This window comes from Coffea arabica, chromosome 5c, assembly GCF_036785885.1.
Source record: "Coffea arabica cultivar ET-39 chromosome 5c, Coffea Arabica ET-39 HiFi, whole genome shotgun sequence".
Classification (NCBI taxonomy): domain Eukaryota; kingdom Viridiplantae; phylum Streptophyta; class Magnoliopsida; order Gentianales; family Rubiaceae; genus Coffea; species Coffea arabica.
In genome coordinates this window covers 3846388-3866614 of record NC_092319.1, presented here as the reverse complement: position 1 = coordinate 3866614, position 20227 = coordinate 3846388, and the positions used below count along the sequence as shown (strand labels likewise).

Below are 20227 nucleotides of genomic sequence, written 5' to 3'. Positions count from 1 at the left end.
CAAGCCGTCTATGCCACTCACCTACATCCTGCGGCTTACATTCGACGACAACAAGCCGAGCATTAGTCTCGGCTGCCAACTTGATTAGCCGGTCGAGGTGGGCCCTACGAGAAAGCGGCGAATCGATGACTACACTCAGCCCCAAGCTAAGCTGAGCTGAGGCCACCTTCCAGATAACTTCATAGGATAAGTCATTTAGGAGTTTAGATGCTGTAGTAGGAGAGGCCAACATGAGGGTTTCTTGCAATGATTTTGTGCAGTCTCTGAAATGGTCTTTGTCTATTAGAGGGCATCTGAGGGCCTTGGCCAGGGAATGAGCTAGTGTACTCTTACCACTTCCTGGATGGCCTTTCATTGCTATGATAATTGGCCTTTCTTGATTATCAGCATCACCATTCACTTTGATCCTTGTCTCCATTAGAAGGGGTATGAGCAAGATTAACAGAATCTGCTCTGCTTATATCCAATTGAAGATGGCTGAACTTGAAGGATTTAATGTGGAGATGAAGAATGAAGACAATGCTTGTATAAACCAAAGTTATCAAGATAGTTGGAAATCTTTGTCCATTCTTAAGAGTGACACGTCAGTAAGGCTTATCCCTACAACCTTTTTTTTTCAAGATTTGTTGGTCCCATCTCGTTAAAAGAAAAAAAAAAAAGATTCCAATTAATTAGATAAAAATTTAATGAAGATTATGACACCACATTTAGATAATGTTTGACAAAATTGATCAATCTTTGTACATCATTAGTGTACAAAAGTTATTTAAAGTAGAGGGGTCGAGATATTTTAGTACCAATGTGATAAGATCAAATTTCTAGGTTAAAGGTGAATAAAACTAATGATAGACTAATTCAAAAGCTTTACCATTTTACTAGTTAACCCATCATTCCTAGGGATGGCAATGGGGCGGGTGCTTGCGGGCAACCGCCCCACGGGGGCTCTCGAGGTGGGGGCGGGGGAGTATACCCCCGCCCCGCCACCCGCAAAAAAAATTATATATATAATTATATATAATATGTAATTTAATTAGTTATAAACTTATGATAATAATATTATTAGTTAGATGTATTATATAATGTATATTAGTGTATGTAATATAATTGATATTATCAATTATATTAATAATTAGACATGTCTACTAATAGAATTTATTAATTAGTTATACTAAATTTACTAATACATTTATACTAAATTTCTAATTACACTTAATAGAATAACACTTTTTTCTAAAAAAAAAAAAAGCACAAACACAATAATGAATTAGTGATTGTATTTGTACCAAAAGTGAAAACTTAACTATTTTAGTTGTATTTATTTCATCATGTTGGATTGTATTCAAATAACTTTTGTTTGATTGTTTTTATGAGTTTCAATTGTAAAATTACAATGAATAATAACTTGATGATGTGTTGATATTTTAGTACTTGATTATTTATTAAAATTTAACAATAATAAAATTTTATTAACCCCGCGAGGAAAATTTTATTAAGGCACCCGCGGGGGAAGCGGGGTGGGACGGGGCGGGGGGAGTGGGAGGTGGGGGACGGGACGGGGGTCGGGGAGAATTAATAGGCAACGGGGTGGCCCCTCCCCCTCCCCAACCCCGCCCCATTGTCATCCCTAATCATTCCTAGGAATGTGGAGCGGCATGCCATTCTTAACAACTTTATGGAAAAAGACATTTAGCTACGAGCTGATTATTTTTAAACTTTGTTCATGTAATTTTTTTAACTATTTAATTCTCAGGAATTTTATTTGACAAACCCTATCAAGCAAGCACAAAGGAATTGGGGAAAACAAGTTTTTTTTTTTTAATATTTGTTAAGATCTAAAGGTTTCATTAACATGGCATGCCATTGTGCCAGAAAAATTCCAATAAATTGTTTTGCGGAATTTAGACTAACTTAGCTATTTCGTTTCATGTAATTATAGCAAAAGAATACTTGAAAAGAATCAACGACAAGTTTTAGGAACTCCGGGCTATAAACAAATTTTATGTCCCACCTGACAAAAAAAAAAAAATTGGCATGGCTAATTCGTTTGTAAATTGGTATCGATACACTACTATCAGTTAAAATGGTTGAAAAACAATTACCACTTGAAAATTGAAATATGATGCAGACAAAAAAGAAAAAATAAATTATGGACACAGGACTTGCCATTTACATATATAGATAGGATTTTTGTATTATGTGTCCTTAAGGTAAATGATAAGCATCCAAAATATAAGGGATGGACTTACTTCAAATGTTAAACATTATCATCTACCCCCTAAATTCAGCAAACTTGTTTAGCAACGAAATTTTAAACTTTTTCAGACAACTAATATTTGAACCGCAATGGATCTTCTGTCTTACACTCTGTGACATTCTCTATCCTACTTTTTATTATATTGCTATTTCTCCTATATAAACATCATGTTTTAGTTCTTTTTTGTTTCTTAAAGATCCAATAACTATTAATTGACTAATATACAAAATTTAATAAACTCAAAATATTAAAATGTACAAAAAATGAATTTTTATGAATTTTCTGCTGTATTTTTTAATTTTTTATTATATATTACTTTTTTGAAGCTGTTGTATTTATTTATTTTTATTTAATTAATAGTTATTGGATCTTTAGGAAACAAAAAAAGAACTAAAACATGATATTTATGTAGGTGAAATAGCAATATAATAAAAAGTGTGACAGAGAGTGGTATAGAGTGTGGGACAGAAGATCCGTTGCGATGAAATATATATATAATATGTGTGTGTGTGTGTGTGTGTGTGTGACACACACTCACTACCGCAGCAAAACGAAAAAGGAATCAGCTCATCAACTACAAAACCAAAGGAGAGGAATCAAAGCCCGAGCATGCCAATGAACACCATAAACTTGGGCCAGGATCCCTTTGGATACCTTAAAAAATTTCACACCATAAACTATTTCATTCAAGAAGAAAATTGGAATCGATCTTTGTACGTATGATTACAATTACGATTCTGTAACCTCTTGTTCCAGTTTTGTGTCGAATTTGATTCCTTCTAGTTATGATTGTGGTTCTTTCTGGTTATGATTTCAGTCAATGTTTTAGTCCTGATTCCAATTCCCTAAACCCAGTTCCAATTTTGAAGGTATAAGCCACTGGTCCAGGTCCAATTATGTTTTGGTTCTAATTTTTACTGTGGACAAATCTACTTGCATAGGATTTCTATGTTGTTATTGCATATTTTTACTATTTAAACATTAAACTCAACAAAATTTAAAGAAAAAATTGAGAAAGAATTAAACCTTTGGAACCTTTAAGACTGGCAAATATAATTAATGAATTTGGTTAACAAGTGCCTAGTGGGACTCATTAAGTTGTTCGTTTTTTAGTAAATGTGTTTATTAATTTAGGAAAGTGTCCATATTTACGGGTGCAACAAATATGAGTGAGAATCTGTATTTCGGTTTATTTAATAGATTTTAAAATGGGGAGCTTTTAAATTTTGTAAAAACTAGTTCAATAAAATTTATTTTTTAAAATAAATAGTTCAATAACAATTTTTACAAAAAAAAAAAAAAAGAAATTGCATGCAAGCTTCATGACTTCAACATTGGGGTTAAATAAATAGTTTATTTGAAAGCTCCCCATTTTAATTAAAAAAAAATGTAGAGTACAGAACTGAGAATAAAATTGAGGGAGAGAATTATTAGTCTTGACCAATAAAGATAATTTAGCATACATCCATGATAAGGACACAATAAACCGAATACAGCATAAAAAGTTTAATACCAAAGGTACTTTATAATGGTTAAAAGAGGGGAACATGAAAAATTAATAAATAACTTTACTAAGACTCGAAATTTTCATTAATTGCCAGTTGCCATACCGTGCTTGATATACACACATACATATACATACGTATATATATATATATACAAAACATAATTTTGGAGCAATAAAAAGACATCCAAAAAATTGTCGTAAATTTTCTATTAATATTCTGGGCCTTAAGATAAGCATACCAAATATAAAGGGTGGACTCACTGCAAATTTTAAGAAATCTAAAATTTTTCAAACAATACTAATGTCTAGACTCGCCTCTTATCATATGTCCTAAGAGCACAAAATAGAAGAATCCATTTTGTAGAACCAAAATCCACAAAAAAGAGAACTAGATATTAGTATTTTTCTATTTTGTGCTCTATAAATAGGAACAGTGGCTCATAAATTTCAAGCATTATTAACCACTTAGCTTAGGAATGAAAACTTTTTCAGAGATTTAAAGATTGGATCCACTTCTTTGTTCTTTTCCCATGCTTTAAGGACAGAGAATAGAAGAACCAAATCTATCACGCATGACACAGCCCTAATTCTACTTGGTTAATAATCGGGATGCTATATTCCGTGTTCGATCCAGATTTCTCTGCACATATGTTTATTTCTAATTCATTTATTTTTGATTGGTAACCGTTATTTTCAGAATACAATTTCTTTATTTTAAAGAAAGCCGATGATTCCTTGTATGAGATCGAGCATTTGTGAATGTTCCTTGCATAACATGGGTAGTTTGCATAGCATCTACGAATTTTAATTAACTTCCCATGTCAGTTTAGATAATAGTTCCTTTTTTTACGCATTCTTTATACATTTAACTGCAATCATATATCATTTTTAATAGGGATAATTTCAGAAACCTCCCCTGAGGTTTCTAACAATTTCACAAAGCTTCCCTTAATATCTCAAAACTACACATACCTCCCCTATTGCTGCAAAAGTACTCTACTACCCCTATATAGGATACTTAATGATTTTTTTTTGAAAATTTCAGAAATTCCAAGAAAAATCAAAATTGACTTATTTTATCTTTCTCTTTCCCTCACGCTTCCTCCTTTCTACCTTACTCTTTTTTCCATTTCCCTTTTTTGCTAAATTCTTGTCACCCATTCCTCTCTACCTAATATTTTTCCTCCAATTCAAGATCAAATTTTATTTATCATCCCTTGCCCGTATTTATCCTTCTCCTTCCCTTCTTGTTTATCTTCTTCTTCTTTTTTTTTTTTATCTCTATTCTCATCTCTTTTTGGCAAATATGATTAGGTTCATTCTTGTTATCCTTTTAATTCTAAGTGTAATGGATTTGATTTTTCTGCGTCTATCTATTTTATCGAATGATGGTTGATTATGGGTGATAAAACTTAGTGATGTCAAAAGTCAAGAATTTAAGGGATGATTGGGCTTTAGAAAGGGTGGTTAAAAAAAATAAAGTATGATGTAAAGAGAGGAAGACGAAAGAGCTACACTATTGATTGTTGATGAAATGTTAGTTTTGGATAAAATTTGAGGTCGAGTTTTATCTAGTTCAGCACCAATTGACGGATTTAATTGTCTTGTGTAGTAAATGTAGGGGTTGGGACTATTGGACATAAATTAGGTTTGTAGTGTTTTGAGTGCTAGAATTGTTGGAATTTATTTTGATTTAAATTGGGGTATTTTCTTGGCTTTTGTGGTGGTGTTGCTTGGAAGAAGGCAATCATCATAGTTGAAATTTTTTTCCAATTTTTTATTTTTGGCAGAAAGAATTTGTTGTTTTGGTGTTAGAAGAAAGGAATCAACAAAGCTCCTTTCATTTTTCCTTGTTTTGTTTTTGACAACAAGGGTAGTTTAGGATATTTGAAGAAATTGGTAACCTATTGGGCCTATTTTGAAGCATAAATAGTGAGAGCAAGGGAGGTGAGTGTAATTTTTAAAACCTAAGGGAGCTTCCTGAAATTGTTAGAGACCTCAAGGGAGGTTTCTGAAATTATTCCTTTTTATTATTCTTATTAGAATAATCATGAAATCAAACAGATCAATGGTTGTGGAAATGAAGATTTGGAGAAGTTTACACAAGTATTATTATATGTATCACAAGGGTAATGGGTATTTCGGTAAACAAGAATTACCCAAAAATTGAGTGTATTTTTATAAAAACAAGTATACTAGTAAATTAATTTCAATTGAACTGCATGTATGCAGGTGTTCGTCTGTTTAGAGGATCAACAACTACCTTTTATGTACTATTATTTAATGTGACAAGTGCCTTAATCGGGAAAAATCAAACTTTGGAGAATTGTAGGGTGACTTGAAATAATTGAATTAAAATTAAAAAGGATGTTGGGAAAAAACAAAAGAGAGAATTTGTGTGTTACCACATAATTAACGTTCATAATAAACTAATATCCAACTAGAGCTAATAAAAGTAAATGAATCCATATGATACTCAAATCGAATTCAGCAGGCTATGCGTTATTCGAGTTTGATTTATCAACTAGTCAAATCAAATTTGAATAGCATTTAACATTCATTAGAAATTTTAACTTCGACTCAATTTTCACTCGATTAATTAAAAAAAAATAAAATTCATGTGTAAAAAAAATGAAATTTAAAATCTAATACTCATTCGAGTTCAATTTGACAAATGAAAATGTTAACTTGGATGCAATTTCAAGTTAATAAAGAACTATAAACTATAGTGTTAGGTTTCAGTAAGCTAGTTTACGCCTTTTGTCCGCCTCAAAAGACTAACAAAGTAACTAGAGAAGGGCACATGTACAGCTAAATGCTATGATTGAGAAGCTTTAAGCAGCAATCTTTTACCTTTAATTACATTTATAATATAAACGGGAGAACCCTTTCACATGACAATGTGCAGTGTTTATTGGGAGGTAGTGACTGATTTGTACCATTAATCATTCTTTAATTCACATTTTTAATTGTTCTTTAAAAAAGATAAATTATCACTTTAAGATGGGTCACTGACACCACCTACTACAGAGACTTTTTTGTGTTTTGATGGAAACATGTAATTGGTCCGACTGCGCAAGAAAATGATAGTCTTCTGAAATTGTTTTTATTAGGATTTAGTAAGGACGAATTGCAATTTTGGTCCTCAATAATGAGGATGTGGGTTAAAATGGTCCTTTTTGTTTCAAGGAAGCAAATTTAGTCCTTGATATTGAGAAAATTAATCAATTTGGTCATTTGTAATTTCAGGCAAATTATATTGAGTCTACGATCTTTACTATTTTAACTAATATTAGGCCGGTTTAAAAGAAAGTGAACTTTATGAATATTAAAATAGGCTTTAGAGGCATTTACAAGCATCCTAATATTATTTTCTTTTATTGGAAAAGAAAATTCCAATATTTTAACCACGTTGCATGAAAAAATTTAAATTTAAGTTCGGCACTAAATAAATGAACTATAACTAAATTACTACTGTGTACAATACAGGAAGCATGATTTTCTTTCAAAATGATGCCTAAGCATCATATATACTTGTTTTTTTCTTTTGTCAACTAGTGAATTTCCACAGTAAAATTAAATTTATAAACGTTATTATAATGCACAAAATTATGCAAGTTTTAGCACCTCTAAGAGTCTACTTGACAGTCGGCAGTCAACTTTTTTTAAAAAAAAGATTATAAGGTAAGTATTGTTTGTCATAAATGGTGAAAAATTGTAAAGTGCTATTTATAAGTTTTTGTTGAAATTATAAGGGAGCCAAATTGTATCGTTTTCGAATTAAAATGGATCAAATTGGTTTTGGGCAAAACAAAAGAATCATTTTGGTCCACTTCCCAAAACTATAACACAAAACTATTTTAAGAGAGAATTGGGAAGTGAAAAAAAAAAAAAAAGAATTGGGACGTAATGAGCCCTTCAACGGTAAAGCTTTAACGTGTAGAATAGATGAAATATATTTGGTTTAAAATAGCCTTCCTATTTGTAACCCAAAAAAAAAAAAAATAGCATTCCTGTCACTATAAGCCAACAAAACTCAATTTTCCCTTTTTTCTTACATAGTAAGTTTTTGTTTTTTCCTTTTTGGGTTTCAATCCATAGAAGAAGCTTGAAATTTTTTGAGCTTAATATTGGTTGGCAAAAAGAATAAGCTTAAACTTTCGAAATGATGCATCTTTATGGAAGGATTTGAAAGTAGTCAAATTCAAATTCTTAATTTGTGATTCATTGTCTGAAACATTACATTTTATTTGAAATTCACATTCAATTGTTACAATTGAAGTAAGTTGAAGGGTTTGCGATCTCTCTTCTAAAAAGGAATAAATCTTTGCCAAAGTTAGTCATCAAAACTGACCAGAAATTGTGTTCAGAAAAAGGATTTACTCTGAAATCTTTTTTTTTTTGAGCTATTACTCTAAAGTTTGAATGTATATACACAATGACATTCATATTCCCTCATTATTTGTTTATCCAAAAAATAAAAATAAAAGCTCCCTCATTTTTTTTTCTTTTTAAGAACTTACACGTTATTGTAAAATTTCTAAGTAGAATCAACCTCAGATTCCTCTATTAATCTAAAATATGCTATTTAAAATATGGTATAAAACATTTTTAATATCCAGGTAATCTGATCCAAACAAATGGTTTTGAAATTTAAACATTTTAAATCCATTTTGTTTCGAATTGCTCCTTCAACATTTAGATCTAGTCACCCAATTGTTGCAGTGTCCACCATTATATGATCAAAAAAGCCCTTCTGTTAAGTGCAAAAAGGAAAGATAAATTAAACATAAAAGCTAGGAGCTGCATTTGCATAACTGGTTAAAATATTCTTGCTAAGTAGATCAGGCTTGGGGGGAGATGGTGATAGGTGAGAAATATATCATCGGTTATTCTGTTCTGTAGTTGCGTAGGGAAAATATTTGTCCGGTCATGTTATTCATAAAACATGCTTCACAAAAATTTTAAATACGTTGATCAACCAACCGTCTTTTTATCTCACAGATTCATTTATTAGTATGAAGCTAAAATATAATTTTTTTAAAAAAAGCCTTGAAAAATAATCATTTAAATAGACTTCTTATTTTTTTCCTGAAAAAACATACATTTTATACTTTCACGCTTAGCTCACCCCTTTTCTCCATATAATTATCTTGTGGGGAATAAATTGAAAAAACCATAAAGTGTTATTATCATTTATCAAGAATTACAAATGAGACAGTCATTGTTGAGCTGTTTTTAGGAGCTAGGGCTATCATCAAGAAAAGATTCTATTTCTGTATCTTTCCATTGTGTTCTTTTGTAACTTGGTTACAAATTTTTTTTTTTTTACCACAACCTTGTATATGGGCCTTATATTCTTTTGAAATTCTTGGCTCCACAAAATTTATAAATGAAGTGCACTTTTTGCACTTTCAGCTTGACAATGCATTTCAGTTTTGAAAAAGAAAAAATTGTTGCATTTTTTCCCAGCAAAAATATATATATATAGCTTGGGAATTTTGTTTGCCTATATTGTTATGAGTTCTTTAGCTCGAATACAAAAGTATAGAGTGGGTGGTCAGAATTGAATGACAATCACAGTTGGGTACTAATATAAACAAGAGATAATCAGATTAAATACTGCCAAAAACAGTTTGATTTTTTTCACATGACAACGAACAAAACAACTTAATGCGAATATTGTAACATATATTCCAGATCTGCAAAATCACTTTCCAGAATCCTCACTATTGTTTAATGCGTTTTGACATGGTAGTGATCATTGGATGCTGTTTCTTTCTTTTCTTTTGTTTTTTTGTTTTTGAATACAAATTTCTAAATCGTTTATGTTAATTAGCCTGTCAGATATATAATTTGGCCAATTCCTAGTACTCTTTTGGGGTAAGAATTGCATAGTACCATGTCAAAGTAAATCATCATAACCTTCATACAAAAGAAAAGAAAAAGCTATTCAATAAACTTTAAACATGAAGAAAGTTAGGATTAATCTTTTCTACACTAACAGTGTATACATTATCAGCGTTGGATAAATAACAACAATGAAAATTTTGAATTTGAAATTCAATTTTTACACACATGTCATGAATTCAACGATGATAGTGTATACACTGTCAGTGTAGAAAAGATTTACTCTAATATTTATATGAATGCTAGTTGGACGTATGCCACATGTATATAAATAGAACTTCAAAACTGAAATCAACACCATGTCATGCAGTCATATCTATTAATGTAAAAAAAAAAATTTGTCCACTAACAGTATATAAAAAAAACTTACTCAAAGATTAATTTACAAGTTTCTAGACATTGTCTAACTGTGTTTAATTAACACTAGTTTAAGAGGGCTCCCAAGTGTTATATTTTGAACAAGTGCAGCTAAACAGCGGCATTGTCTCGAGTGCACACAATGTAAGCTAAATGAATGTACATTGCACAGCCACGACAAAATGCTTTACTTCCATTCTGATAATATAAAATAAAACACATGCCACAAATTCATATAGGGTTAATTCCAATTTTCACCTTCACTTATGGTTGGATTTTTTCTTTGGTCCCAAAACTTTAAAATGAGACATTTTAATGCTTTCCTTTCATTCTGATAATATAAAATAAAACACACCTGAAAAAATAAAATAAAACACATTCCACTAACTCATATAGGGTTTATTCCACTTTTCACTTTTACCTATGGTTGGAGTTTTTCTTTGGTTCCTAAACTTTAAAATGAGACATTTTAATCCTTAAAACGTAAATTTTGTCCCACTTCGATAAAATTAATGACAAAACTGAGACAAATTTTATACTTAAATGGTATAAATATTATTCTTTAAGTATCAAAGTGGGATATATTTTATAATTTAAGAATTAAAGCGGAATAGACTTTATACTTTAGGAACTAAAGTGAAACAAATGTCATACTTTAATGAATGAAGTAAGTTTAAAGTATTGGGGATCAAAGTAGAAATTCTAGCACAATTGTGTGTAGAATAGCAAACAACTAAAGTGAACTAAAGGGTATGCCAATACTGGCCCCTCCTGGGCAGCTCGTCTGGCAGTGGCAGCGCACGCCTCCTTAGGAGCGCTTGCCAGGGGTTCGAGTCGTGCAGGGTTATCGTGTTCGGGGGGATGGGGCCTCTCCTCTCGGGCCGCAGGGGATTAGTCGGGCCACTTTCGAATCTTGACCCGGACACCCCTGTGTCGACAAAAAAAAAAAAAAAAAAAGTATGCCAATACTATATAATTTTTGGTCGAAATAAAAGGTCAAAAGTGAGCAGTGTTGGTGACCAAAAAGATTAGTGTCAATTCAACATTAGAAAGAAGAGTTACTGAATAATATAATATAACCCTAACCGGGCAGCTTCATAATCAACTTTGATTGCGGAGACCAATTTTTCAAAAGTAGGAGAACGTTGTCGACTAAAGCTAGATTGAAATCACCTGTAGCCCATAATTTTAGGAGCCTGCACAAGATTAATTTATAGATTGCACCAAACTCTATGTAAATTGTTCTGGATTGCAGCAGAATTATTCTTTCCAAAATTGATTCCACCAAACTAGTAGTATACGTTATCACTTGCTGCATGTCATTTTAGGATTCTGTACAATGTCTAATTTTTAAAAGAGATTACGCGTAACCCATCACTATTGGAATATTCTGTCAATGTATATAGAATATATATATTTTTTAATCTAAATTTAAATCCTAAAATTTACATTTATAACATGCATCTAAAACTCGTAAATGTATGCACTTACAATGCAGAAAAGATTTATATATTCTTTATAATACTAATAAAAAAGGCAATGTGAACTTTATATTCTGAATTCTACTACAACTAACCCTTTTTTTTTTTTTTCTTTTTTAACTTTTCTTTCATTTTTGGACATCATTTGCTAACATCCTTTTCATATATTGTGACAAAGTATGAAAACTAGAAATTTCCGGAAAAAAAAAAAAAAGACAATAGGGAAAACAGTCGAATGGTGCTTTGTATTCCATTCATTTATCAATTTCACTTGATTCCAAAGCCTTAACACGTTCCCACCTCAATAGTCAATTCCGTTGTTAGTGCGTTTGGAATCAAAGTGTCTACCATCTTTTTCCTCTTTCCAATCTCTCTCCCAAGCTGGCATATTGTTGTAATGGCCTTAATTTCACCACTCACTATTGATGGCAACATGACTTAGATACCCTCCAAAAAAAAAAAAAAGCAATAAGAATATATGACCTTAAATTTAAAGATCTCAAAATTTAACTAAAAATACACTAAATATGTCCAAGACTAATCCGAATTTTCTCAATTAGAGATTCATATTCTATTTTCTTCCCCAATTCCTCTATAAAACATAATTAAATTACAATAGGTTTATTCAGAAGTAAAAAAGAAAGAATTCTACCAAGTGTCATATACAATATATAAGCCGGAAAAAGGGCAAGGAAAATGGGGAAAAATGAATAAATTGACAATGAAAAGTACCCCTTCACTGCAAAATGCAAATTGTATCCTCAAAAATCCATCAAGAAAAAAAATTGAAATTCCTCAAAAATTCTGCTTCTTTCTCAAATTCTGAAGCTGGATTCTTCTCAATACCCTTTCCATAGTGACATCAAAAGCATCTTTGGTATTATTCCCCAAACCTTTACTTGATTCTGCATACAACAATCTTGGAAGAAGATCAATAATTGTCTCTCTCATCTTCTTCACTTCATCTTTATTGTACCCTTCAAGCACCTTTCTAATTCTTACAGTACCATTTTCTCCATTCCTCACATCATTATGATTTATGAAAACTGAATAAGTCTTTGCATTGATAGGCAAATGCCATTCATACTGACCCTGAAAACTCCCCTCCCAGAAATAAACAGGAATTGAACCAGCCAACATACAATCAAAAAATGACCTTCTTGTGGAACCATCACCTTTTGGCTGCAAGCAGAAATCTGAATCCAAGAATGCCTCAAGTATTGCCGTTGCGCCGTCTGAGCATCTTGTCACAGAACAATCCACTACTCTACATGATCCAGACTCACTCTTGCAGTAGTCCATCAACAATCCCCTGAAATCATTCTTGATTTTTGTACGCGTCGCGCCCACGAAGGTGAACAGGCTGTGGCGAGTTCTTGATCTTATGTAGCTTTGCCATTGGACTATATCGGATTCGGAGCGTGGATGGAATGATGTAGGATATGGAACACTGAATTCTAACTCATCCCATGGACTCCTTTCCACTGTAATCTTTATGACATTCTTCATCAATGGCATGTAAATAAAACTTGTTCCCCAATCAGTGTCCTTATCCGTTTGCCTTCGAAAATCCCACGTTAATCTACCAAATGCAAATACATGATCCGCCCCATTGCTTTTCTTCCAATAGGGCTGTTTGGTAAGCCAATCCAGCAACATTTCACTGGGACGATCGCGATCTTTGGATGTGTAGTTGAACCATAAGTACTTCCCAACAGCAAGCCCTGGATAAAAGGGTACATAAAACGCTGTAGCTTGCAAAGGATCGAGCGTTCGACACTTGTAATCCATCACCCTAACGTGATATATCACTTCCCCTATGTACATATCCGTCCAGTACCACGCGGGCAGGAGATTCTCGGGCACAACAGCGCCGAGGTTGGTGGCTTTTGGGCCGAAACCACCTTTGGAGACTGCATTGCACCGTGACTTCCACGGGTCCAAGTCATTGCAGTTCTTCAACAAATCAGCATTGAATTCAGGAGGAAGATCATAAACATAGATTCTACCGAATTTGCATTCTTTATCGGTAGGCGCTTGAAAGCTCTGCAGACGCGAGGGCGCTGGTGCAGAAGAGGAATCTTGGAGAAAGAAGACGATAATCAAGGCTTGGAAAATCAGTGTAATGACGAGCCAGCCGGTCAGGCGGAAGCCCGGCTGAGATTTGATGGAGTTGAAGGTGGTCTTTAGGAGGGATGGCTTGGTTTTCTTGGGTGAGTAGTGATGCTGAGGAGGAGGAGGAGGAGGAGAAGAGCGCTGGCTAGAGAAAGTAGGCGGCATGACTTTTTTTCGGAGTATTGAGTATTGACTCAGGAAACCTTTATTGAGTGGTGAAATGTGGGCTAATGGGGGCTTGGGAGTGAAAGTTCAAGATTTAATTATGCAGTCGGCTATGATGATATAGATGGGTAGCATGAATGGTGGAGTCTATGTTTGATCAAAGTACAGTAGAAGAAAAAAGAGTAGAAAGAGAGGATTTACGCGCAAGTCGCGGACAAAGAACTGGAGTTTTGGAACATTGATTCCATTCGTATACAGTAGTAGGTTGTCAGAAAGGAAAAAAAAAATAAAAGAGAACTTTATACTGTAGCTGTTAATGGATACTGACCTATTTTGAGCAATGCCAAAATTGTAAAATACATGGTTACTTTAACAATCAAGGCTTAATTGTGATGTGCACCATTGACTATCCGGGGTTTAATGATTTGCCCTCTAAACTATCAAGCGTAGCAGTTTAGTGCCCCAAACTTGTAAAGTAGTTGAATAAATTGAATCCTTTTGGTTAGCCATGTAATTGCCAATGTACTTTTGTCTTATTTAAATTCGATATTTATCTCTCAATAGAGAAATACAGAGAAGTTATCGAAATTAGAAAGAGAAAATGTATCCATAGATGCTGCTATTTTTAAAGTATAATATATCTGGATAGTTCCAGAGTGAAACGATGCTTATTGCTTAAAATTGGTTAGTATTCAAGTTATAATTGTGCTACTTTGTAAAAATTTTAAAATGTTTGGGACATTGTAGTGATGCAATTGATGGATTAGATGACAGAGTGGTTAATGCCAAAAGCTCAAGGGTGCAAAGTGCAATTACTTCAGCCATTGATACATCTAAGCTCTCTTTAATAGTGATTGAGAGCTATTTTTAACTTGGATTTGGGACCAGTTTCTAAATAAAAAAACAAATATATGACCAGGGACGGAGCCAGAAATTTATTTTTGGGGGGGCTGAAGTGTATTAAAATTTTTTTTTGTGACGAAATAAATATATTTAATAAGTAAAATTTAGAATCAATAATTATAAAAATAATAAAAACATATAATTATACATACCCAAAAATTTGTTATTGATTAACACTTGAAGTATTGGTAGTTGTTGCACTCGAATAACGAAGAGGAGGCAATTGCATTCTGCGAGTCTTCATCCGTTGAAAAAACTGCAATATTTGCTCATTTTCAATTGTTGCAAAAATATCCTTCTCGATGTATACAACCAGACAGTCATTCATCCACTCGTCTCCCATTTTGTTGCGCAAATCAGTCTTGACAATATTCATTGCAGAAAATACTCTTTCAACAGAAGCAGTCGCAACTGGTAGAACTAATGCCAACTGGATCAGACGATAAACCAATGGAAAAACTGTATTTTTACCAGTTTTAACCATTTGTTGAGCAAGACTTCCCAAATCTCCAACTTCTGAAAATTGAGGATCGCGTTGCACATTATAAATATAATTTCGAAGTTGAAACTCAAGATATAAATAATCGTTACTTGAGAAGTCTTCAGGATATAAATCCCATATAATCTCTAATTCAATCTCATAAAATTTTGAATTTATTTTTACATTCAAAATTTCTAATTCACATAATTAATTCTTAAAATTTCAAATATAAAACTAACAAAATTTTAAAAACTAAATACAACCTAAAATCTATACAATTTCTAAACTAATTTCTAATTTAAATTTAATATCATTAAATTTTTTTATGTAATCTTTCAAATTCTTAAATTACATTAACATAAACTAAATAAAAATTAATCTTAATCAAATTAATATCAAGATACTCAAAATTCAAAAATAATTTAAACATATAATTAACAAAAATATAAAGATGAATATTGTAATTTAAACCAAAAAACTAACCTAAAAGATTTATGTGAATGGAATGGTGGAGAGTTGGAGTCTTGGAGCCTTGAATTGAAGGCTTGAAGCAGGATGGTAGAATCTCAACTGAAGCTTCTTGGAGTTCTTGGAGCCTGGCGTCTTTTTCTTGGAGTTGGAGTCTTGTTTGCCCTTTGGCACTGGCGGCGTGCTTTTGCATCAGATGAAGCCTTAGGGCTTCATCTGATGTATTTTTTTTTTCCCCTCATTATACAAAACGACGTCGTTCCACTAAAAGTGAAACGACGTCGTTTTGTATTTAGAGGGCAAAAAAAAAAATTCAAAATGAAATGGGTCATCTTCTTCCTCAGTAGTCAGCACGGCAGCGGCTTTCCAGCTCTTCTTCACTTTCTCTGCAGCATTCATGGAGCCATGGAGGATGGTAGATCTGGATCACCGTGGGGGGGCTAGGCTGGGCTGGGCTAGCCGCTGGAATCCCTTATATATAGGGGGTTTTCCGGCGGCTTGGGGGGGGCTTAAGCCCCCACCAGCCCCCCCTTAAATCCGTGGCTGTATGACTCCATGATCTAACCTGCTCTTTAATCCCACACTTTTAATCTTGAAAACTAAGGAGGGCAAAAAAATAATAACAATAATAAAAAAGAAGAAGAAGAATTGAAAAGGCATGCTGCACTTGGTATCAAAAGCGGGTACGATTTAGCATTAAGAAAAGCTAAATAATAAATGAGTTAGGATATCTTTTACCCTAGCTTTTCTTAATAAATGACTTAGGATATCTTTTACCCTAGCTTTTTCTATTCTACTTTTAGAAAAGAGTATTAAGTGGTGAGACCAATGTTTATTTGTTTGCAAAAATTTAAATTTGGTGGGCAAAAGTTTACGTAATTAAAAGGTAGATGATAATGTTTGAATTTAATTGTGCGTTTATGCCCTAATGACTCGCATCCATGGAAAAAAAAAAAGCCTATTACCATATCTCATAGTACAATTAATTAACGAACTTGAAGTAACAAGTTTCCTTCATGGACCCTGAAACGCACCGTTTTGGTTGGTAAAATCATAAACAAAAATAAGCTCAAATCAACTCACCAATTCGGATCCAATTTTTGAGTTTCCTGTGTTTTTCGTATACGTAGATTTTTGCCTACAATTCTGTCACTTCATTCTCATTGACCACGTTTGATTTCTAAGATAAAAAAATGCCAAAGAAAAAAATCTTTAAAAAATAAAACAAAAAATTACAAGGAGAATATTAATGCTGACACAGAACTACTATTCAAATTAGATTAGAAGTTTGAAATATAAAGTAGTTTGACGTAAAACACATTAGAAATCTTCAAAGATTATAATAAAATTATGAAGGAAGTGGGTTTTCAAACATAATTAGCTCAATAGCTCTCACCCTTCCCAACTCGATCCCATTTGATGTTTCCAATGTATCTTGGGATTAATTCTATTTTGCAACCTTGAACTAGAGATGTCAAAATGGGTGATTTGAGCGGGTTTGGGTTGGGTAAAATGGGTAATGGGTATAAGTGAGTCAACCCATTTATACCTATTTAATTAGATGAGTAAGTCAAAAAATGAATTGGATAACCCAATTATCCATTTATAACCCATTTATTTTAATTTTTTGTAAATTCATCTATATTCATTTTTACAAACTAAGTTATCAATTTATAAAAGTCTCTCCATAACTAAGGACTATAAAACTTAACATAAAAATTTAATCCAAAAATTTTGAACATCTAGTATTTTTTCGTGTGTAAATTCAAATTTTCATTTTGGAAAAGTAAGAAAAGAGACTAAAACTTGTCATAAATTGGTAATGTTGAAAAATGAACAAATTAACAAACTAAAAGAAAATAAAATGATAAGATAAAACCAAAAACTAATAATAATAATGAAACAAAAGTAGTTAACATCATGACAAAATGAAAAATTTGAAAAAAAAAAATGGGTGGGGGAAGAGAGGAGGTTTGGGGAAAGACAATTCTAAATGGGTTAATTGGATTTGATGGCTTACCCAATAATACCCATTTAAATGGGTATTATTGGGAAACCCATTTATACCCATATGCAAAAATTTAAGATATTCATACCCATCTATTCATGGGCCGATATGAGTAAACTTAGTTAAATGGGTTTGTTTGACAGCTATACCTTGAACCAAAGTTTGGACACTTTGCTCCCTTAAATCTACATTCGTTCTATTGTAATCTAATTGTCAGTTATCACTCTCAAGTAAGGTGGTAACAGGATATTCTAATTTTAGTTATAAGGTAACTAAGAGTAGTAACTATTCCATTAGTTCTGTTTTGTGGATTCTATTAGTGATTGGACTATAATGATATTTATTTTTGACAAAAAAAAAAAAGTGATTGGACTATAATGAGATAATTTTAAGGTTTTAGTTCAAACAAACTGTCGATTAGGCTTTAGGCCTAGGTTTTGATAAGCTCACATAGCTAAAGGGCTCGCAGCTGCCCTATTTGGGTCAGAAATATTACAGTCCCAACTTGTTCCTTCTTTATTGGGCTTTAGTCCGAAAAAGAGTTAGCTGAGTTGGACTTATATCACGCTGAAGTTATAGTTCTCCAAGCGTTCAATTTTGGGCTTATTTTTAAGCCAACAACCAACCCAGCCCATACATAATGAAAGTCCAACCCCTATATCGTTGTAGGATGAGATAGGGAGAGATCAGGCCAACCCTAGAGATCTATTGAAAGTCCAAAATTTGAGGTGACAAAATATGATTTCACCAGTGTATCCTGCTTCATCCATTGTTTCACAAAATAAGTTGAAATTAAGGCATTTTTTTATCTAAAGGTTGTTAAAATAAATAATACTTATTCTACATAAATCTTACGACTTGAAAAGTTGCAATCCAAACAACCTCGATTTTTGAAAAGCACAAAAGCACACACCATTAGTTATTCTTCACTAGAGAAAAATTTGTGCATTTTGTTTTCGATATGCGCAGTCTATTAAACTTTAATCAACATTGACATCTTTGAAATATACCTAAAATTCTTTTATCACCATTAGTTATGTTAAATAAAATAGAAGTCTTATTCTGATTGCGTGAAGGATAATTGAATGGAATCTTTTACTAGTATCTTTGAGCAAATGACAAAAATGATTAAGAACTACAATAAATTCATTCATTACTTAAATCAAGCAGTTGAAGTCTCATCCTGATTGAGAGAAGGGTGCTTGAATGGAATCTTTTAGTATCTATGAGCAAAGGACAAAAGTGAATAAAAACGACAATACAAATCATCGATGACACTCACATCAAATTTTTGAGTGAATGTTGTTTTCCAATTTAGATGCTAAGGCTTTTGCGGTAGGGATTTTTTTCCCTCATATTTGCCAATTTATTTGACTCAAATATTTTCTCCCTTACCATTGCCATTTTGTTCGACCCAAGAATCTAATTTTTGTTGCTGTGGGTAGTACTTTGGTGAGTTTTTTTTTTTTTGGCGTCCAACTGTGAAATTGTGAATATGTGGTTATACAGTGGATAATGCACTTCATAGTCCATCTTGTCGCCATTGTAATTAATTGTACCCCAAATCCAATTTCTATTTAGAGTAAGAGGAATTTGGTTAGTTGTTTTTACATGAAAAATGGTAAACATAGGGTGTAGACTAACGATAAAGATGCTTGAATCTAGATTTGATCCAGGTTCGTGTTGTCATTGTATTTGTAACCAAAGTCCATCTTTTGTTCCTACAAGTGGAATCCTGTGTTTTTAAACTTGGACCGGACTGGCCGGTCCAACCGATTGAACCGAAAACCGGCCAAGTGTCTGGTCTGAATTGTTCATCAGAGAACCAGGAGATTACAAACTCGGTCAAAACCCGGGTTTGACCTGTACAAACCCGGGAAAACCGGCCCAACCAGAGCATTTTGTTAAAAAAGTTTAAATTTTTTCAATATTATGTTTTGACCCCCTAAATTGTTAAAACTTATTAATATACCTCAAATATTTCATATTTTATAAATATTGTCCTAAAATTTTGATGTTATTTTTCAATTAAATCCATAATTTTAATTCTAAACTTGTTAATGTTTATTAAATAATATAAATTGTTACTTGATTGTTCTAATTTCTTTGTATTTTCTTGTTAAATATATTTGAAACATCAAATATATATGAATATACCTTTATTAATATCAATATGTTATTGGATATTTTACATATAATATTTTAATTTTTAAATAATTTTTATTTATGACGTCATCCGGTTCAACCCTTATCGAACCCGGTTGAACCCATTGACCCCTGACCCCTGAACTCGACCGAGTCGATTCCCGGTCCGGTTCTGAAAACATAGGTGGAATCTTGTTTCTTACGTTATGCTATGTAAATATTTCAATAAAAGCCAATCTAGAGCCTCTAATAAAAAATTAAAAATTTATAACAAAGCTAGTTACGTACATAATATGCGCCCGATTACAAATGACCATTTTACTCTATTATCATTGGAGTCATGTCTAATTTTATCCATTATATGTCACTACAAAGGGCATAGCTCCACCAAAAAAAAATACCCTCAAAAAAATTTAAAAACAATAATAAAAAA

The 20227-nt window shown here is 32.5% G+C and overlaps 1 protein-coding gene and 1 long non-coding RNA gene across 2 annotated transcripts; both read right to left on the bottom strand.

The window, feature by feature from the left end:
• Window positions 1-12050: 12050 nt before the first annotated feature.
• LOC113689060 (xyloglucan galactosyltransferase XLT2-like) lies at window positions 12051-14130 on the bottom strand. The gene has a single exon (XM_027206894.2). It carries the CDS (start codon window positions 13787-13789, stop codon window positions 12305-12307), a length of 1485 nt encoding a protein of 494 aa, XP_027062695.2. The 5' UTR covers window positions 13790-14130; the 3' UTR covers window positions 12051-12304.
• Window positions 14131-15067: 937 nt separating this feature from the next.
• LOC140007408 (uncharacterized) lies at window positions 15068-15831 on the bottom strand. Its single transcript, XR_011814720.1, has 2 exons — window positions 15657-15831; window positions 15068-15208 (listed from the first exon to the last, which is right to left on the bottom strand). It is a non-coding gene; the product is annotated as an uncharacterized lncRNA (long non-coding RNA).
• Between the last annotated feature and the right edge of the window lie 4396 nt (window positions 15832-20227).